Genomic DNA, 21,679 nt, shown 5'->3' with positions numbered 1-21,679 from the left:
GAAGTTGTATAATGATCTGCAAACTTTCAGAAGTCACCTTCAAAATATGCTTATTTGGATGGACAATTTTTATTTTCTTTTTAAATTAGCTGTGGTTAAGACATGTGATACAGATATTTTTAAGAAAAAAAACCTTTTATATAGATAAGGTGTATGTGGATGTTGAATGCTTTCTTGCTTGCAGATGGGCATTCCCAGTTTAAATTCCACTATGTAATCACACCACAGTTTTTCCTGTATGTTTATAAAATAGTGGCATTTTTCTCCTTCTTTTAATCTAATATAAGGACTATTCCATACTCTGTTTTGCAAATGTGTTACCTTGTTCTTCTGTAAGAATTTCCACAACGTGGCTACTCACAGAAGGGAAGGTCGTATTCATGGTACTTACAAGGCTGCAGATCGATCCAAGATTAGTCTTTAACTTGGAGTGGCTTTTCTCTAATCTTATCAATGCTATGTGAACTTTGGCTAGACTTGTCTTTTGGGAGCGAAATTATTGAAAAATTGTTCTGAACTTCAGCTAAATCTCCAAGATCATGCATGTCTGTGAGTTCTATAGTCACTAGATAGAAGGATGTTGTTAGACTTTTGCTGGGAGACGGGCCAAGTTTGGAGATTTTATTCTCTGAGTATGGGGTTTTATTCTCTTTTAGCAGCTTCCTTACGAAAGATTTTGTTGGGCAGGACTGTGAATAGTGAGATATGTTTATTGCAGCAGTTGGGTTTGAGTTCCACACAGCCAGTTTATTTATCTCTGAAAATGAGCCATGTTTCTGACATGCTGGGGGAATGAGATTGGATGTGCATGTATAAGTACTGAAGTCTGGTAAAGCTAAACAATATGCATGTGTCCAGTTTCACTGTTTATTAAAGTGTTTGGTATGACAAGCAGTTAATCCTTTATATTGTAGCAAAACCCAACCCTTTCCTTTTATGCAAATTTGTGCACACTTTATTTATCTTCAACGGTAGCTGACTTTAATATTTTTCTGTTAACTAGGATTATATGCCTCAGTGAGATGTGTGTGTGGCCTTGAACACAAACTGAATGAATCATCATTTTGGCTGTGTCTCAGTACCTGCATATTGACTGCCTATTCAACATTGTTTTTAATCAACAAAAAAGCCTGCCCTTGAGAACTTGTATGTGAGAAGCAAAATTAACATCTCCATTCAGTTGTGGCTTTTCTGACAATGTAGTTCCTGATGGCAGTTCCTTTATGTCGCGTAAGAATGAAGGTGAATAAAATTTTCAGTCTAGAAAAGCTTACAAGTAGCCTCAGCACATCAAAATCTAAATTCTGAGTGTCAGTTTAGGTTTCCTCACCCTCAAGATGTACACACCAGTATGGATAAGTTCTCACTCTTTATAAATTCAGTGTTACAATGCTAGGACATTCTTATCTGAAGGAGGGATGATTTTCTCTATTTTAGATTTACAAATGTATTTTGAGGGATATCTTGCCAAACTACATCACTGTCATGTAAAATAGTTTATTCATAAGTTCTGGACTGGACCATTTGAATCAGTCCTTTCTGGATAGGTCTTATTCCTGAGATGCTGAATGGCAACAAATACTTTACTCAATTGATTGGGGTTTTTTGTGTAACCTAATATTGTTAAAATAGATTTCAGTTTCTGTTCTACTGTTACTGCAAGTGTTTTCCGTTTTCAGCTATCCCTTTCCTGTACACACATATGTGCTTAAGAGTGTGTGCATGGATTGTATCATCAATAGTTAGTGCTTTTATGGAATTGGTGGCAGGTTTCCTTATGAAGAGTCAAGTCTCCCTAAAGAGTATGCATCTCATCCCACCCCATGAGACAGACCTACAAATAAAATGCCAGGTCTGAAAAATTAATCTAACAAAATGTGAGGGTCCAAACCAGAATTAATTAAAGTGGTCTATTTTTTAAATATTCATGGACTATTATTTTATTAGTATTTAATAGATAAAGGTGGGTAAGGGAAACCTTCTCTAGTTAGAATTGGATAACTGGAGAGAGAAAATGGTAGGGAATTGTTGATTCAATGTAAAGTAGGCATACTTTCAGGGAAGTTTATATTTGGCAGTTTCATGTGTCATTTTGAAGAAGAACTGTCTGTAACTCTGGATTTTGTTTCATTTGGAATATGACTAAAAGGGAGAGCCCAAATTACTGGTTCAAGACTGCTTTATGCTTTTTGTTTTGGTAGCTCAAATTTTCTGAACCCATAAATGTTCTGCAAGTTTTGTCTAGATCTTGATTTTAGTAGAAGATCTCTCACAGTACATTTAAACTGGACTTCAGTATTGCATCATCCATGGAAAAACCAATTGCTTTGCTGAGGAACAGAACAGTCCTGGAAAGAATGACCAAAAAGCTTGCTTACATCATATCCCTGAAAGCTGTGGTGTCCCTTACATGGTGTTTCCCTGTCCTTTTGGGGCAGGACAGGTGCATCTATGAGTTCCATCTGCAGAATAGGAAAATGTTCCTTCAGCTGTTGGCATCGTGGTCCTCATGCTGGGCTTGCTTCACTTGGCTCTTTGTGCTGTACCTGCCTGCACACTCCATCTCCAGGACCCCCCTGTACAGAGAGAGCTGCTGGTGATGGATAACTAAGGTTACCCTGCATCATGCATGAAGTCCTCATGCTGCTTTAGTAAATACTCTAAGGCTGTTTTCCCCCCAGTCTCTTTTATTTTTATGGTCTTTGTTTCTTAATTTCTTAATGACTGGAAGTAATGGCTGGTGTAGTTTATCAGTGACCAATATATTTCTTATTGAGGCATGTTGCAACCTGTTTCCTACCAGAACACAAATTCTGCTTTGAAATGTATGACTTTGGATTTACTGACCTTTTCATTACCTAAGCAAGGTCTGAAACCTACTTTTTTATGATTTTTCTTTTTATTTGGTTTGTTGTTTGTTTTGGTTTTGGGGTTTTTTTTAATTAGAAGGAAGAGCATTTCTCATAGCTGTTTTTGAAATAGGAGAAAAGATGGAATCATGCTAACGCTCTAGAGAGAGAGTTGATAGGAATTAATCATTGAAACAGGGATGGTTTTTTTCTTATTCTAGCACATTCAAATTCCAATCAAGTGAAAGAGTTTGGTGGAGCTAGTTATACTTTTAAATCCAAAAATAATCAAATTTCTGCAATGATTGGGAAATATTCTAGTCCACAACTTGAGGCTGTTACTTTTTCATTTTTTTTTGTTTGTATTTCTTTTTGACAGCTAACACAGCTATATCTCTTAGTTATTTTTATGCATCTTACAGCTCTCAACCAAGAAATTGAAACTGAATTTTCAATTCATATTCAGAAAATTAGCAAGTATTTTGATTTTTATGAGTGGAGAAGAAGATAATTTAAAGGGTTTAGATAACTTTTATATTTCTAACTTAAATTCAGCAGAAATGCAAAAGAACCGTCAATGACTTGAAGATACATTTAGTCTGAAAGCATAAAAATTTTGGAGGATTGCAGAAGCTTGTTTTCAACTATTCATGTCCTCCTTTACATCATTTCTGTGTGCTGGGCTCTGCTCAGTACACCACAATGCTTTTATTGTCTCAGTTCCTGCTGCATGTCATTTGCATAATTTTGTCGCTTATTACAATATATGGAATGTAATCTTTTTCTATTCTGTTATTAAGAATGCAAGAGGCTTTCTGCAACTGAATTTCATTGGCATGTTGGGTTGAAAGAGGAAGCAAAAGAGATTAGAAGTTCATCTTGATTATAAGGTCATCTTTTGCCCCTCATTTTATCAGCTTAGAGTTGGTTTTATTTTTTTTTTTCCTTATAGTAATTTGAGGCTGTGTCTGTACAGCTACTTGAGGCCAGGGAATGTTTCATGAGCACTGCAGCTTGGTCATCCATAGTGCTAAACTCTTAGAGTGGCTCCTGGATAGCAGGTACTCCTTGTAATGATTTGTAGGCACAGCCCAGGAACTGGCAGGGACCAGGACCATTCCTGACCAGCAGTTTTCATGTGGCCACCCTGCCTTGGAGGCTGAGAGTGCTTGATAGTCTGAACATGGGCTGCTCTGTGCCATATGGGCTGGGCATGTTTAAATTGCTGCTGATGGGAGCTGGCTGGAGAGTTGTGGGTTGGGAGTTCATTATGGGGGCTCAAGTTTGTTGCATGCAGTTTGGCACCTTTTTTGCATGGCTATGCTTCATAGTGATATCAATAAATCAATAACTTTTTTCTTTTTTTTTTTCCAAATATGCAGACCACAAGATAACTAGCAGCTTGCATGTTGTAATCTCTTTTCTGGGGCTGATACAGTTGGGAAAGAATCTCAGAGTCTGCTTTTCTTGCAGTCAGATTAATTTCTAAAAATGAGGAAAAGTACTTGGGGAGAGAAATAATTTGATAACAGAAATAAAGGAAGCAGTCTTACACAGAGAAAAATATTGTGTAAGTATGGTTTTAAAAATCCTTTTCAAGTCAGGCTTTGACTTTTTCAAAGTAATTGAGAGACTAATAAAAAAAAGATTAGAAGTGAAATGCTTTAAATTGTGCAGTGCGTTGTGCCACTCTGACCTGTTTGGGCAGCTTCGATCAAAGCAGGCAATCATTTCTAAAGAATTTGCAGATGCTGTGGCCTTCTGGCCTTCTTTTGCTGTGAGAACAGCATATACAGATCTTGAATGTAAGAAACACCCAATGCTTCTGCTGAAGTCATTACTCTGAAAAGAGAAAAGCCTGCACTGAATTCCCAGGGAGATGGATGGTCATCTTAAACAGCACAGCTGTTTGGAAATCATCTACTAACTTTAACATGGGGTCATTATATTCAATAGTCTTTTGAAACAGCAACAATATTCTCTAGTATCTGAATTTCTAGCTGAATCAATGATGCGACTGTTGTCTAGCCAAAAGAGAAAGTAGTCCAAGTAGAAATATAGATTAATAGGTTGGCATATTTGAGAACATCCTGAGGTTTTATGTGAATCTTTTTCTGAATCAGTTTGTTGTAATAAGACACTTGCATTTAAAAAGAGTCGAGACATGTTTAAAATTTATTGATTTAACATATGTTCAATCCAATAAATTTACATTGGGATAGAGCTGACAATTAAGTTGCAACCATAAGGGACACAATTTATATCTCATTATACGCTATTGTACCCATAAGCTGAAAAGAATATGTTGAAGGGTGGATAGTTACTTAAATCCTGCAAATGCATTAATGTCCCACGTTTCAATCTTTTGTAACTATGTTTTCTGAACATCTAGCTATCTGCCTCTGCTCATTGCTTGTTCATTTCTTGTCTATTTTAGTGTTCTACATAGCATAAAATCTTAATGTGTAGAGGAATAAAATTTAATGCATCTTCAAGAGCTTTTAATGTTGATGAAATTCCTTCATTCTGTCTCATTTTTCTGTATCACAACCTTTCATGTATTTTATTAGTTAGGGGGAAAAAAGGTTTGGTTTTCTTAGATGATCAAATGTGTTCCTCTGAATATTTTAAAAGCTCTTTTTTAAAATTTATTTTTCCCCTCCAGAAAATATAATGTCTGAGAGGGAAACTCCAGTATTTTCTTCACAGGCAGTGCCTTGCCATAATATTATGATTTCACTTTTTGACAGTTTGCCAATAGTCTTTGTTCATCTTGGTAATACCAATGATTTGGTTATTACTAGACTGTTATGACACAAGTATGTGACCTTAATTGGGACATGGAGATTCCCTGGTTCTGATGCCTGGGGTTTTAAACTGATTTTTAGAAGATCTGTGTGTTTTAAATTTTGAAAATACATGGTGTTATCTTTTGCTCTGTGGGAGTATTGGGATAGTTGGGTTCTTCTATATTTTACAAACAATTTTTAGGAGTTTTACAGGTGATGTGAACCATCTTGCCTTTTGCTTTATTGTAGCTAAACAAAACATAGCATGAACTATTGAACCATCTTCATAGTGTGCCTTGCCCAGTTTTGAGGCTGATGTGGTATGAAGTGAGAGGAGAAGAGAAGGACAGTATGAAACAGTATTTCTGCACAACCTGAGTAATTTCTGCCCCTAGGAGAGCTGAAATAAAATAAACTGATACTCTGCACCTTTTTTTTTGTAATGTAATATTTCTAGTTAGGTGAGGTGTGGCTGTTTGTGGCAGCTTTGGCTGTTAATATGCAGTCCTTGTAAATGGGAAGTGAACAGAATCCTAATCTGCAAAAGAGCAGAAATAACAATTTACTGAACCACTAGCCCTGTCAATTTTTTTTCTTAGTATATTGTTGAGAATAGGATGCCAAAACCTCTCTCTATGAACTCATTAGTTACCTTAAATTACCTCCTGCTGTTTGGATTCTCCTGGAAGCTGCTAAAAATCATAGAAATTTAGAAAGGACCTTTTTCCCAGAGGATTTTGTGCAGCTCCAAACCATTTCTAATTTTTTTTTTTTTAGTTGTGGGACACACTAAGGAAACCAATATGGTTTTTTCACACTAAAAGAAACCAAACATAAGTCTTTAATGTTGCAATATTTTTTGAAGAGCTGAATCAGTCAAGAAACTTAATTTTGGGGTTTTGACTGGGGTTTCATGGTCTTCTCACTGTACACTGAAGTCATATCTGAATTCATAAAAGTGTGCGGATTTTTCCTTCACATCCTTTTTATGGACATCAACTGCACTTTTAGTTCAGAGCAGTCAGGTGGGTGTTACAAGAAACAGTCATAAAATTAGTCCCAATACTGTAAAGGAGTTTACTCGGTGGGAATGTCACTGTTCCCTGATTATTGCAGAATGGGTGGAGTAGATGACCTTTAAAGTAGATGACCATGCTATTCTACAGAATTTTCAGGGTGGGAAAAGACCTCTAAAATCATTAACTCCAACTGCTAATGTAGCACCACCTTGTTCATCACTAGGCCATGTCCCCAGCTGCCACATCCACAAATCTTTTGAATGCTTCCAGCGATGGTGACCCCATGACTTTACTGGGCAACCTTTTCAGTGAAGACAATTTTCCTGATAACCAATCCAAACCTTCCCTGGCACATCTTAAGGCAGTTTCCTCTCATGCTGTCTCTTCTTACCTGGGAGAAGAGGCTCTCCCACACCTCACCACAACCTCCTTTCACGTAGTTGTTCAGACCAATAAGATTTCCCCAAGCCTCCTTTTCTCCAGGCTAAACAACTTCACAACCCTGCACCAGTTCCACTGCCCTTCTCTGGACCCACTCCAGCCCCTCCATGTCCATATTGTAGTGAGGTACCCAAAACTGAGCACAGGGTTTGAGGTGGGGCCTCACCAATGCTGGGTACAGGGGACAATCCCTACCCTGGTCCTGCTGGCCACACTATTGCTGATACAGGCCAGGATGCCATTGGCCTTCTTGGCCACCTGGGCACAGCTGGGTCATGTTCAGCTGCTGTCAGTCAGCACCCCCAGGTCCCTTCCTGCTGGGCAGCTTTCCAGCAACTCTTCCCAAGCCTGTAGTGCTGCCTGGGTTGGTTGTGTAGGACCTGGTACCTCACTTTGATGAACCTCTCACCATTGGCCTGACCCATGGATCCAGCCTGTCCAGATCCCTCTGCAGAGCCTTCCTGCTCTCCAGCAGATCAACATTCCCACCCAGCTTGGTGTCATCTGTGAACTGTGTGAGGTGCACTCAGTCCCCTCCTCCAGGTGGTTGAAGATGTTAACCCAGACTGGTCCCGGTGCCAGGTCCTGGAAAACTCCACTGGTGCCTGACTGCACCATGGACCTTCATGGACCATCACTCTCTGGGCATGGCCATCCTATCAGATATCTACCCAATTCATGGTGCACCCATAAGCCCTGCAAATATTCAGAAAACTGACCCTGTCAGAAGGCATGTACTTTTATATCTTTATTTTAAGTAAGCAAACAACAGAAATATAAATCTCTCTGATTATTGCCTTAAGTCTGTTGCCTGAAACTAGGAGGATTTTTTTTCTTCTTGTGAAACACAAGTAAAAGAAACAACTGTGTATTATAATAGGAGTCCTTTAAACCTTCTCATCTCCCCAGTTAATGTCTTTTCCAACCCCATGCTAAGTCTTCTCACAAAAAAAAAAAAAATATATATATTTTTATGTTGTTTTTCTTTTTCTTTCCTTTCACATGGAATCACAGACATCCGCTAATGACCTGGGATCTTAGCCAAGAGCTGGCAGCGGTGGGAGAAAATGCAGGATATTTATAACTTCATTATAATCCCTTATTTATTCCTTGCTCTCTTCGTATCAAGGGAGATATCATTCAGTATTTTAAAAACCCGCTTAACTCTCACAGTATTTATTTTGCTCATTTAAAGAGGATATCAGTAAAACTGCAATTCCCTTTTTTTTTTTTCTTTTCAGTAGTCATTCGGGCACAGATAATGATGGTAGCACAACATTTAAAGTGACAACTTACATTATTTTTTTGGCATGAAGTGAGATCTAGGGCAGGGGAGTGAGATGTTGAAAACATCTGGAGATGGAGTAAAACAGTGTGACTGTAGAGAATATTGTGTTGCTTCTTCCAGCTGTGACATTAGCCTTTGCTAGACCTTTTAAAAAACTGCAGATTTTAGCTTCCCTCATGGTTCCATTATTGAACCACGGCCCAGAATTCACTCAGGAAAATATTTCCTTCATGAGATATTGCTGGCACTGGTCCAACTCAACAGTGTTACTGTTCTGGTGTTGAAGATGCACAGCACAGAAATTAAATCTGTACCTCTGACACCCAACCGAGCACTCAAACCTGTAGTCACAGGTTTTGGGACAGAGAAATTAAACTGCTTAGTTTCTCATCTGCTCATTAAGAGTTTTGTAGACAGTGTTGCAAGGTGTGTGGAGCTAGCCATTTGTTTCCCATTTTCTTCCTTTCCCTAAGGATGCTTACTGACATTTTTATCTAATTTTAAAGATCCCAAAACCACAAAATGCATTATGTGGATCTTAAAGTATTCATTAATAAAGCCAAAAATTGTCAGGTGTTTTTCAGCGTAGAAAGCTTTATTGTGACAAATACAACTGGACTGAGCTAAATCAATATTGATGTAGTGTCAAATGATGTAGTGTTTGGATTATATGGCTATCACATTAAAATTGCTCTTCTGTAAATCAGTGATAACACAATAGGAGTCCCTGATGGAAAGGAAAATAGATGCGAGGTATGTGCTTTTGTACAGATGAAAAGATACAAGTTGATATTTACAGCAGAAATTTTATAAATGGAAAGGAAAAAAAGAAGTAGAGGGTGGAGTTGTGCCTTTTATGATGAAGCAGTTTAGAATTTTTAAAAGTTCAAGTTCTATCAGAACACTTATAAATTAGGCTGACATAGTAAGCACAGATTTTTTTTTTCTTTTTTTCAAAATGAGAGATTTTTTAAAAATGAGTGAATAAAATGTATTTTCATGATGATATAATTCAGTGATAGAATGGCAGGAATGTAAAGCTGCCACTCAGCCTAATCAGAATATAATATTCTCCCTCCTGTTCCCTCCAGAAGAATAATAGATTTGTCACATATGCTCTGTGACTTTCTCTAGTATTTTTATTTTATGGTTTCTCCTGAATACCTTAATCAAGCTTGAACTTCCATACTGTTAAATTTAGTGTGTGTATGTACATTACTACATAGAGAAGACAGATTTTCCACTGGAAAAAAATAACACCTGATAAGATGGACAAAGAAATCATTGTTGTCTCTCCCAGGGAGAATTAAAGCACAAAGGGATTTAAGGACACACAGGAAGTCTGTTGGCAGAGCCAAGAACAGAACTGTCTCTTAAGTTCTGGTGCAAATGCCTCTGCCAGGGGCCAAGCTCCTTGAGCTGGAGAGAAGCCGTCCCTTTCACAGCCCTGCTTCCGGTTGGACTGAGAAAAAGAAACTGAAAAGGCAGGATAGAGAGAAGGAAAAGAAATAATCCTGGTTGTGAAGCTGTGGCCTCTTGTTAAGAGAGAAAAAGCGTTCCCAAACTAACCAAGCGATGCCTTCCCCCCTTCCGCTTTATCCCATTCAAACCAAGAAGTAATGTTGCTGAAGTAATCCAAATGTCACACCAGAGGGTTCTGTGCAAGTGCTCAGCATAATGTGCTTCCCTCTGCTTCTGCTTTCTCTGGCCTTGTACTGACAACCCTTCGGCTGACATTGGTTTAATATTTGTTAGGACAAAACACGTGCACAAAAAGCTTTGAATTATTGGAACAACCTCCTGGATTTGTTTTTACATATTCCTTCCTTGCATTCTCTTTCTGTCTTTTTATTTAAATTAATCTTGAGGGGTTTGTAAGGATTATGGGGCAAAGGCTTTCATTATTTTGGCAGGAATTGCTTAGTTTTGTATAACTCTATTTAATGAAATATTTTTTTTCACCTTAAATCTGAGTTGTGGATGCTACATTTGAGATGTAGCAGCAATTTATTTTAACATAATTTAGTTGTAACCCAAACAGCAACAGCTTGAGGCAGGCAAGACTGGAAGGAAAACACACCAAAAATGAAATGCAGCATATCTGTAGCTCATACTGGAGACTGTGGCAAGCAGATACTGCAGGACTGAGCCTCTTGGACTTCATGCAGCTACTCAAGCTGCCCTGACCTGTTGGCTGAATATGATTGTTTGTACAGTAAATGATAGCACCTCTTAAATACTTAATTCTTTTTGTAGCTGTGTCTGCTGCATTTGTCTTGATACTCTGAAGCTTTCTATCTGCTGATGAGGAAGTTTTCCCTTATCTTGTTTGCATGGCAAATCTTTAATGGAAATCAGGCTGCTGAGTTTTTTCAAAGTGTATAAAGTCACTTGTTGGTTTTGTGGTCGAACGCAGCTTTTGGCTGTGTGTCTTGCTTCAGTTGAGTCTTTTCCACTTTCATTAAACTGTTTTTATGTTGGGCTGTGCAGGAAGAAAATGGAATTGTCTTTCGATTTTGGTCCTAGTTTTTAGCTGTGGGAATTTATCTCAGCATCTTAACTTTAACTTCATGTTTTGCAGTAAAACTGAATTGCTTTTGGTGGGTTGTCGATGCTGATGCTTATGGACTATGCCTCTAATAAGTAGTAATTTTATTTATTTTATTTGTTCAAAAATCTTTTTTTAATTCCTTTTTTTTTTTCCTTCACCAAATAAACTCTCTTGAAATTTCTGAGGTTTCCAAGTTTGGTTTAGTGTCCTAATGTTACTATTGCACATTGACCGTTTCAGACATTGGCAAAAAAAAAGTAGGTGCTGTCCAAATAAGACTTGATAAACTATTGTATTAACTTGTTGCTCCTTAAAGTTGTAGCTTCCTCCTTCTGCTTTCCCCTCCCTTTTCCTCTGCTTCAAAGTTGGTCCTTGCTTGTTCATTGTTCTCAAAACAAAATGCAAGTCTTATTTTCCAGAAAATACTTAGGGGAAAAAAACCCCAAGTGCCAGAAAATGCTCATTTATCAATATTGATCCCTTACATTTGCAAACTTGGCATTACATGCTGTACCTGGAAGTTTACTGGATTTTCTTTTTTTTTTATGTGACTCTGAGACTTGGCTTGAGTGACTTGGAAAAACATTCGATTTCTCACATTATTAAACCCCAGAACATAAAAGTCAATTTACTGTCATTTGAAACAATTGCTTTTTCTTTCTTCTTGAAGTCCAGGTTCTGCTTGGATTAAGAAAGGAAAGTTTAATGCTCAGGAAATTTATATTGTCGAATCTTAATTTCCGATAGAAAGACCCCATTATCTTCAGAATTAAAGCATTTATTGGTCTAAGAGGGACACTACCAAAGAATAAAGAGAGCCCCTTTGACTTAACAATAAATACATATTTTACGTTATATCAGCTGTGCTAGGTGTGTATCTATTCAATGCATAGTAATTCAAAGAAAAGTGAAAGGTACTGATATTAACTGAGCCTTGTGTTACAAAGTCAGTAGCATTAGTTTGAATCTCATACATTAGAGGACATTTTAATTACCTCCAAACTTTTGGTGGAACAAAAGAAAAACTGACAGTCAACACACTTGTGTCTGTCTTAGTGTGTGTCGCAGAGAGGTTAGAGATTCAAGGGATTATCCACAGGCCATTGGTTTGATAATAACTAAGGAGTCAAAGAATATAAAAGAACAAAGTCTTTATAATAAGCACAGGCAGTTCAGAGAAATAGAATATGCTAAAACTTTTTTTCAAAAATAAATAGGCCTTTTAAAAAAGAAAAAATTGAAAAGAAAAGGCTTCACACTTTTAATATCCAAGAAAAAATTTCAATGCAAGCTAAAATCCCAAATAATTGCAGTTAGTAAAAGAGATCTGAAAATTCTTTCACTTTTGGTTAGTAACTGGATATGCTCCATGCCATATTTTACTTCTTAGCAGTAGAACAAAATATATTCCAGAAAAAAAAAATTAGTTTTCTGTCTGCTAATGCATACTTATACACAGACATGCAGGTCTAATGGGATAAAATGCGATATAATCTCAGACTAACAAATAAGATATTTTTCAGTGTCTTGAAAATTCATTATTTAAGAAACATGCTAAAAACCCACTATAAATTTTGACTTTTAAGCTAACAAAGGAGAGCTGAGAGAAGATTTCTGATTCTGCTGTCCAAATGGGAAGGAATCAGAACAGATTACTACTTATAAATCTCGTGGTAGTGGAAAATATTGTTATGCTTTTTACTCACAAATCTAATTGCAAAACATGTTTCCAATTTCTAAAAAGGAAGAGTTTTACTACTTTAGTATTGTGAAATTCACTTTATAAAGGTTCTTGCAGCAGACAGAAGAAATATCCTGTGTCACTGGGTCATCACTGTTTCTTAAGACAGGTGGTGTCCTTCGAAATCTCCTAGACTCCTCCAATTTCATTATCTTTTGGTAAGACAAGGTGCATTTCCAGTTGATATTCCTCATATAACATTTTTAAAATGGGCTTTGTGGAAAGGTTAAAATTCTCAAGCATTCTTGAAGAAGAAACCCAAAACCATATCTCAGTTTGTTCTTCCAAATTTTATTTTGTTTTGAATAGAGTAATAGATCCTGATTTTCTTGTCAAGGGTGACCTGATACTAACTGCAAATTTTGGATGAGGATTTACTTTGTATTCCATGCTAATTTCAGTTTATAGTTCATAATTTTTGATTTCTTAAAGAGTTTCAGAGGTTATTTGCAGAGTAGCACATTCATTTAACCTCTAATACATTTGTATTTCAAAAGAAATAGTCAGTCTTTTTAGTCTTCAGTTTTAGAAAGGATTAACTCAGTGGTGATGATTTGACAGTTGTCTTAATGCCTTCTCATAACTTTTTCAGAGGGGCATGGCTTTTTCCACTGTTAGGGCTGTTGACAAGTGACAAATTGTAGAATGTTTCACAGATCACCATGGGATATGGACCACATACAGCTGGGCAAGTGCAGGGAAAGGACATGGGAAGGCCAGTTAGGGCTTTGTTGAAAGGCTCATTCTTGCATGGAACAAAGTGAACAGTGCCAGTCATGCAGAGCAGCCATGCAGGGAGGACAGAGCTGTCTCAGCCAAATGGTGTGTTCTCTGCAGGAAACCACATCCAACTCGTGTTCCTTGAAAAACCTCATCTTCTTGGAGTTTCATTTCAAATGTGAGACATGGAAGAAGTCTTTTCCCTGCCACCCCCACCTAGTGATTAGCAAAGTCTGTGATTCAATTTATTGTATCATGAAATATGTTAGTACATATGCCCAGAATGATTAATGAAAGGACTTTTTGTATAATCTGCAACTGTTACTGCTGATGGGTACTTGGACTAATGCCTCTGATATTAGAAAAAGCTTTGATTTCAATTACTCTCTTTCCTTTTTAATCAAGTAATAAATTCATTGCTGTGCTTCACTTCTCCACTTTTTCTGCAGTACACCAAAACAAATAGGCTTTTCTGATTAAATTGAGGCTATATTCAATTAAATTAATTGTAATTTATCCTCAGAAAAGGAAAGAGAGTGTAATTTACCAGAACGAGCAAAAACAAGACAGTACAAATTGGCTTTTAATAGAAGTTTAGTAAATAATTTTTTGAAATTCTGGTGCATCACCATTCTAGGATTATGTCTCTGTTTTCAGAGTATCCAGTTTTGCTTGTATGTCTTCTATCAAGGCCTGATTAAAAAGGTCTGATTTGAAACATATTTGAATTACAGTGTCTGAGTAACCATGTGTATGTAATACAAAGTAAATGTAACAGCTTTAACTGAGACTGTGGAGCTAGAGATCATCTTTGAGAGAGTCCAAGGTACTCTTGGAGAGAGATGACATGCCCAATGGTTTGGCTTAAATTGCTATGGATGTTCTAAAATTGCAAGGAGTTTTATGAACACTAGTGGATACTAATGGATAGCATTAGTCTTACATTATCTATAGGAAAAATGAACCATGAAAATATTAAATGAGTTGAACAGCATCATACAAGTTTCAAAAACAGAGCAAGAAGTAAAATGCTGTTGTTCTAAAATACTAGTTTTAATATCCAGATGGCATTGGTTAGTGTTGCTATCCTGAAAGCTTGCCACCTCTGAAGATTTCATTTTATTATACTTAGCTCAGTTACTGACTCTCAAAGATCCATTGTGAACCTTCAGAAAGAAGGACAGCACTTAATGAGTAAACTACCACAGAATTCAAGATACTTCTCCAGGCTGCATTTATCCCTGTTGTAAGAGGTTCTGCCATGTGAAGTATGGGTTTCTGAATTGATATGGAATCCTCCAGCTGCTTTTGGTACAATGAGCCATGCAAAATTCCTGAATTTATTCGATGTTGATACTCTGAAAGAGGCACAGTATTGCCTTGCTCCCCTTATTTCCAGATAATTAATCCTGTAATTTCTTAGTTCTTTATACCACTTGACTTCGGTCCTCTGTCAGTCTTCAGAACTTGTTCTTGCCATCTTGAATTTAGACCAGATTCTTTCCCCCTGCCCCTTATACTCACATTCCCAGCTACTGATTTCATTGAGGTGCTCACACAGGGGGAACTTTCTCCTTTGAGCTTAAGTGTCCTGTCTTAGAGATCTCCTGCAAAGTTTATGTGTCAGCCAGGTAGGGAAGAGATCCCAGAGGTGCTTCTGCTGAGAAATTCAGTGTTCACTGGAGAATTCACATGAGAATAACCTTCCCTGGACCCTGAGTTCTTTTAACCAGGGCTTCTCTACTTGCCTGATAGCCCAATTTGCTGCTCACAAACAAATGTGCCTGTGCTCAGAAGCACCCTGCCCTGAATCCCTTGACCATCAGCTTGGACTCTACTCCTAATTACTATTGGTGTGTTATTACCTTGGTGAATTTTACACAGCCCTGCTGACCCCACTCAAATATCCCAAATTCCCCTGTTTGTTTTTTCCCCTCCAGATTGTTGGCTGTGAAGTCCAGGTTGGCTGTGTTGGCTCTCTCCAAAGCCCTGCTTCAGTTTCTCAAAGGCCAGCAGCGACTGGAGAGTTTGTCTCTATTTTTTTTATCCTTTGTCCATTACATTTGTATCCCTGTGCTTTGTTCATGGCTTTCTCTGTATGCTTTGAATGGAAAAGTTTTTTGAGCTGATAATCCCAGTGAAGCAGATGCTCTGAAATGCCACATACCCTTACAAAAACAAAAAAGGGTAGTCAAATTTTGCCAAAAAGGAATGTTATTGATTCTTCAGCTGGAAATTAGCATCTTGTCCTAGCTTGAGTTGAAATATGATCAGAAAACTAAAGTCTCAGGAGAGGGTTTTCAATCTGCTTTCTGGGCAGTTTAGCTAAAGTGATATATACAACTTTTTTTTTCCTATTGATTTTTGTATCGCTTTTAGTACATTTATCTGTCCATTGGAGAAGCAAATGGCCTGGCAGTGGATGAGATTTCACAGCACTGAAACACTGAAATCCTGTGCATCTCTCTATGTATACTAACCAGCTTCCTGTGTGAACAGCAAAACCATTAATGTTTGTAACATCTCTTTTGCAAGGTCAAAGTGTGCAGAGGGGTTGGCAGCCTGCCTGCTGGAACCTTTGATCAACAGTGCCCTTCCTGGCAAACCTTACTAGGTGTCCTTTCAGCTGGTCTAGGGCAAGGCTTTGATATGCTGAGAATAATGTGGGTCACCTGTGGATCAAAAAAAAGCATGAGGGAGGTAGAAGGAATAGCTGGTCAGATCTTGCTGTATGGGTAGTTTGGCAGTGTTGGCCCAACTTTAGGAGCCACAGTAGGACCAGAGCGAGCTTTAGGAGTCCTGAGAGGCTGACGAGGATTTGGTGGTAACAGGTCCTGGCTCTGTAATACAATGAGCAGAAAAAGACATATCACTGTGTGTTTGGTGTGAAGAGAAGATAAAGCATGTAGCTTCTGGTGGTGTCACTAACTGACCAGATGGGTCAGATGGAAATATTGCTTGGGTGAAATCTGCATGCAGGTTAGACTTTGATTTGCTAATATGTAATTTAGATGCTGGATTTATGTAATTGCATCAAAGAGCCTTGATCATGCCTTTCTGTCACATTTATGATGAGAACTATAAACACTTGGGGTAAGAAAGATCCTCAAGAATTCACATAGTCTGGCTATAAAATAAGAGATAGAAGGCAGGGAAGCACTTAAACACTACTGCTCCTTGCCAGCACTATGCTTGGCATACCAGTATCTTAAGGAAGATCTAACAAGTGAGTGCTGAGCACTGAGTCAGACATTGAGTCTGATAAAATAGAAAGACAAATGTGTGAAGATCCTTGTTCCCACGGAGCTATTAAAGGAGCAAGATCTGCAAGCAATGAAGAGTGTTTGTAGAGAGATGTATTGTTCATGGACTGTTTTATTTCTCTTGGTCTTTCCAGGTGTTCCAGGACCTTGGCACTTCCGTGTTGTCTGGTGCATTTAGAGGATACAACATCTGCCTCTTTGCATATGGACAGACAGGTTCAGGAAAAACTTACACAATGATGGGAACACCTGTGAGTTACACCATTCATTTTAAGCTTAGGCTTGAGGGCAGGATTTCTAGCACAAATGTTGCTTTATTTTTAAGTAGTGGTTGTGGTGCTTGTTGAGCAGAATGCTTATACATGTTTTATTCAGTTTTTAAATGTAAAAAATGTGAGCCTTTACATTTAAGTTAAAAATAGAGTATCAGGTAAAAATATTAGAAAGTATGGTGTAGTTTAAATATTTATTTTTTAATAAATATTTTTATATATTTTATATATATTTATATATATAATATTATTTAATATTTATTATAATCTTCTTCTTACTAGATATAAATCTTATCACAGTTAGAGGATGAAAAGAAATCTATACCCCTGAATAATTCTGGATTTTAGAAACTATAGCCCAAGATAATACTAAGCATTCATGCCTGTGTATTCATTCCTAAGTATTCATGTGGTATTTTGGCACTCTGACCTATGCTGAGATTAAGTTACTTTCACAAATAAAACTGGATACAATTCACAGTAATAGTTTTGTAACAGGCTTTATTATTACTTGTGATATTGGCCTGTGGAAAGTAACACTTTACTTCCAGTTTTGACATGCATTTTAATGGAATTCACAGAAGCTGTCACATTTTAAGATTGTCCAGCTGGCATCATTTAAAGTGCATTTTAATCTTGCTACTCAGATTGGTGGAGACAGTTGATGATTTCCTGTGTTTTACTGCAACAGAAGGGAATTTGATTTTAATCTAAGAATATTCTTAGCTGTTGGTGAAACATACTGTTAAAAAGAAAAAACAAACTAGTTTGCAAAAGTGGACCAGTATTTGCTACATCCATGGGATTCAATTTTTAAGGTGAAATAAGGGCAAAATGTGTTTAAACACCAAAGATAAGAGTCCTGTTCTAACATAGTTTGTTCTTTTGACAAGATTTTGGATTTTTGAAGTTTTATTTTCTCAAAAGACATCAACAATAGAATTTAGTTACATTATTATCTGATTCTCTATTAATTTTATGTGAAATCAAGTCTTATGCCATAAAAGCCTGAAGAATTGTTAAAATTTGGGTTAATATGTGGCAAACTAGGATATTTATATTATTCTATTTTGAAAACATCTTAGCAATTCAGAATGGCCACAACTTGAAACTATCAGTATTTTCAAGGAAATTTCTGGATGTTGTGTTTCTAAGGGATTCCTTGCTTAAAAAATCATTTCTTTCTCCAATGCAATGCTTCTTTCACCTGATCTTTAATAAAATATGTTCACTGTGAAACAGTGTTTCGGTGTTTGGTATAAACAGAATTTTTGTCCATGGTGGTCCACTTGATGAACTGGGATTTTCTTCTTTTAACACTGTTTCAAGTGTACCTTTCGAAAAATTCTTTCATGCTATTCAGAAAGCAGAATCCACCTAAGCCCTGGTGTCTTTCCTAGGGTCTGTTGGCACTGCAGTCTCTAAAGTGTGAGCAATCATATCATAAGGGAAGTTCATCACAAAACCACACTGTTACTTCAGTGCTGTGTAGACTGTTTTGGCAAAATTTAAATCACCTAGTCTGGGTATTGTTAGCAGCCTCATATCCTGTTCTCTCTGAGAGACAAAATTTATAAATCTAGAATATAAAGCTGTTCCAAGGCTCCTCTGTGATGCCATAGCATGAAGAAATAAAAGTAGGATATGGAAAACCCAAAAATATTCATGTGCAATCAAGCTAGTTTGAGTGTTGGCCTGGCTTCATTTAGTCTGCAATGCCTCTGACAGAGACATGTCCAGTATCATTACATCAAACAGTTTTTGGATTTAACCCAAGCCTCTAAACTTCTCGTCAATGCTGTGTACATTGCTCTTTGGTATAAATAACCATGCTGTTCTGAACTATGCTCCATGACTGTTTGTATTGTAATCCACTATACCATCATTACTACACTATGATTCCATCCTTTTCTTAAAACTTGGCTTTTGCTTCAAAATAGGTGTTGCATGAGTGCCTGAAAATATAATGTTTAATTTTTTTTTCTGTTTATTGTTTGAAGGCATCCATTGGGCTGACACCTCGTATATGTGAGGTAGTTTGTTTTTTTTTCTTCACTTGCATTTGTTTAAACAGTTAGATTTTCTTAATGTATTTTAAATTCACATGCACTTCTCATTTGTGAAGGGCCTCTTTTCAAGGAAGGATGATTACTCAGACCAGATGGCATCGTGTAGGGTAAAGGTCAGGTAAGTGTGTCATTATTTTGGACAATAACATGAAAACTTTTAACAACATACTCCCGTGATTGTGCAAAGTAAAGACTAGTCTTTGTTGTTTCTGTTTTCTTAGAAGATAGTTGTTTTGGAAAGAGGGTTAAAACACAGATGAATGAGGAGAAAAGTATGGGGTTTAGTTTTCCATCTCAGTATAGTTCTTTGGATGCTGTCTGTTTGCTTTTGTATAAACAGCTGAAATAGGAATGCAGTGAAAATTTACTTGCTTTGTTGAACTCCAAAATTGAGCCATAATCCTACATTCCAGTCTTATTCCTCATTCCCTTGGACCTAATAAAGTATTGTGTTTGGAAATCTGGAGATTTGAGCCCACTAGTGCAAAAAAATCTGTGTAAGAGTCAGTTACATTGTCTAAATATACAGTTACTCCTTTAGTCTTGTTTGTAGTTGAGTGAATTTAACTTTCCTTTTTTTCTTTTTCTTTTCAGCTTTCTTGAAATCTACAATGAGCGTGTGCGAGACCTGCTGAAGCAGTCAGACAAAACGAAACCTTACACACTGCGAGTTCGAGAGCACCCTGAAACAGGACCCTATGTACAAGGTGAGGTGGGCTTCAGTCAGCACCAGAACTGCAAGGGAATGCGTGCCAGGGGTGGATGGATCTCTGCATGCATTCCTGCAGTGATCCTAATTGCCTCTGCTCTCCAAGGGTTAACTTCTCTCAAGTGTTTTTCTTGTTGTGTGATCACCTGTAGCACACTGAGAGCGTTGCCTCTGTTATCCTGCACTGTCTGCCTTTCCAGCCATAGGTCATATGGGAGCCATAATCACGAAATCTGACATTACCTCTAAATGGCTTCTCCAGACCAGCCTAAGGTCCCTTCATATACATTAAAAAGAAAAAAGTAGACAAATTCAACTGTTTGATATTGCAGGGCAGGCTGTGAGAAACAATGAAAATCTCCCCCAAGTGAAAACCTAATAAGCAAGATTTTCAGTTGTCAGCTTTTTCAGTCGTCTTTCTTACTTTAGTTCTCACCTTCTCTCTGATTGTTTTTCTACTTCCAGTTTATTTTCAATTTTGATTGGTGCTTTCACCTCAAGGTCTCTTACAGCTTTAAATTGCAGTTTGGCCTTTGGTATTTTGTGAATTGATTGGCTCCTGGTGTAAAGTTTTCCAGCTACATTGCCATGTGTCTGACCAACAGCTGACAAAAATCACATCTCAAAGTCAGTGTAAAATCATACAAAGTAGATTTACAGTGGAGATCAGAAGGAAGAGTGTTTTCCAAACAGGAGGTTTGTTTAGAAAGTAAATGCATACATTTCCTTTTTTCTTACCTTATATCCAGTGGACAGAATTCCAGAGTAGCCTCTGGTATCACTGACTCTGCAACTGCTTGGCTGGCCACCAAGTGAGTGGTAACACCTATAACACATAGGAGTATGCACTTAGTACACAAAATGCATTTCACATAGAATTTTATGGATCCACATCAGAGCAAATACTGATTTGTCCTGACTTCTAAATAGAGTCATTGCTTCTGTTTAGTGAATCTGTCTTGCTCTCCCTGGTTGACTTTTCTCCCTGTTTTTCTTTATTTCACACCACATGTCTATCCTCCTTCCAGAGATTTAAGGCAAATGTGACAGCAATAGGTTGACTTGACTGTGTGATTGGATGGAGCCTGATTGAATGGAGCCCAGCTCTGATTCCTTGGACACCTGCTGTACTGCTCATTGTACATCTAACAAACCATGGCTGTTACCAATTCCTCCTCTCAAAATTTGAAATCAGCACTTGCAAAGTGTTGAACTTTCATGGTCCTGTACACAAGGACCTATCAGATATTCTGGTTGTTTCAACTGTGCTTTCCCAGCACATCAGCATCCTGTTTTAAGGAGACTTGGAAAATAATAGATTAACTGATGGTCACATTAGTGTGGCAAACATAATTCTTTGAAAAGCCAAATGTCTATGAATCTGCTTTTCATTGAGGGCTTTCCAAGATTCTCTTTCTACCTGCTTGTTATTGGAGAACTTCATTGTTGATGGAGTTCAGATACTAATTATTTTCTTTCAGCAGCTGCTCATTCACCACACAAGAAAGGGTCTTTAAACTGCTTCCTTCCTTGCAATTTCCATCTCTTTTCTCAGGCAATATATCTCCAGTGATTCCTTGGCTGCATATAATGGAATTTCCTTGTTTTAAAAGAGAATAAAGTTATAGTTTCTGCCAGTGGGCTGGTTTGCCTTTTGTCACTGTTTTGTCCTCATCTGGAACCTTCCAGGCTGATCCTGTCACTTCTTTTTCAATTCTGTTGTGGCTTTCGTTGATTCTTTTGCGGGTTTTGTTGTTGTTGTGGGGTTTGTTGTGGGGAGGGGTGGTGTGGTGTGGGGTTGGTTGTTTGTTTGTTTCTACTGTGGTTTTTTTTTATTTACCCATTTTGAATAAGGATTTTAAACTTGGATTTTTTTACTGGAATAATTTGATTCTAGAGTTCTGAAATACACAAATAAATTTCCCAGTTGAATAGATTTTGTAAACTAAGAGGAAAAGATAATGGCAA

General features: G+C 37.4%; 1 protein-coding gene across 1 annotated transcript in view; it reads left to right on the top strand.

The window, feature by feature from the left end:
* Nucleotides 1–21,679, top strand: part of STARD9 (StAR related lipid transfer domain containing 9) — a 98,544-nt gene that overhangs the window by 21,961 nt on the left and 54,904 nt on the right. Inside the window, exons 4-7 of the mRNA XM_033061541.1 lie at nucleotides 16,796–16,912; nucleotides 18,934–18,966; nucleotides 19,059–19,120; nucleotides 19,597–19,709. Coding sequence (XP_032917432.1) covers nucleotides 16,796–16,912; nucleotides 18,934–18,966; nucleotides 19,059–19,120; nucleotides 19,597–19,709 — 325 coding nt within the window. The remainder of the gene's footprint in view (nucleotides 1–16,795; nucleotides 16,913–18,933; nucleotides 18,967–19,058; nucleotides 19,121–19,596; nucleotides 19,710–21,679) is intronic.

The sequence above is a fragment of the Catharus ustulatus genome, chromosome 6 (assembly GCF_009819885.2).
Source record: "Catharus ustulatus isolate bCatUst1 chromosome 6, bCatUst1.pri.v2, whole genome shotgun sequence".
Taxonomy (NCBI): Eukaryota; Metazoa; Chordata; class Aves; order Passeriformes; family Turdidae; genus Catharus; species Catharus ustulatus.
The sequence above is the reverse complement of the archived record's forward strand: the minus strand, read 5'-3'. Positions and strand labels throughout refer to the sequence as shown.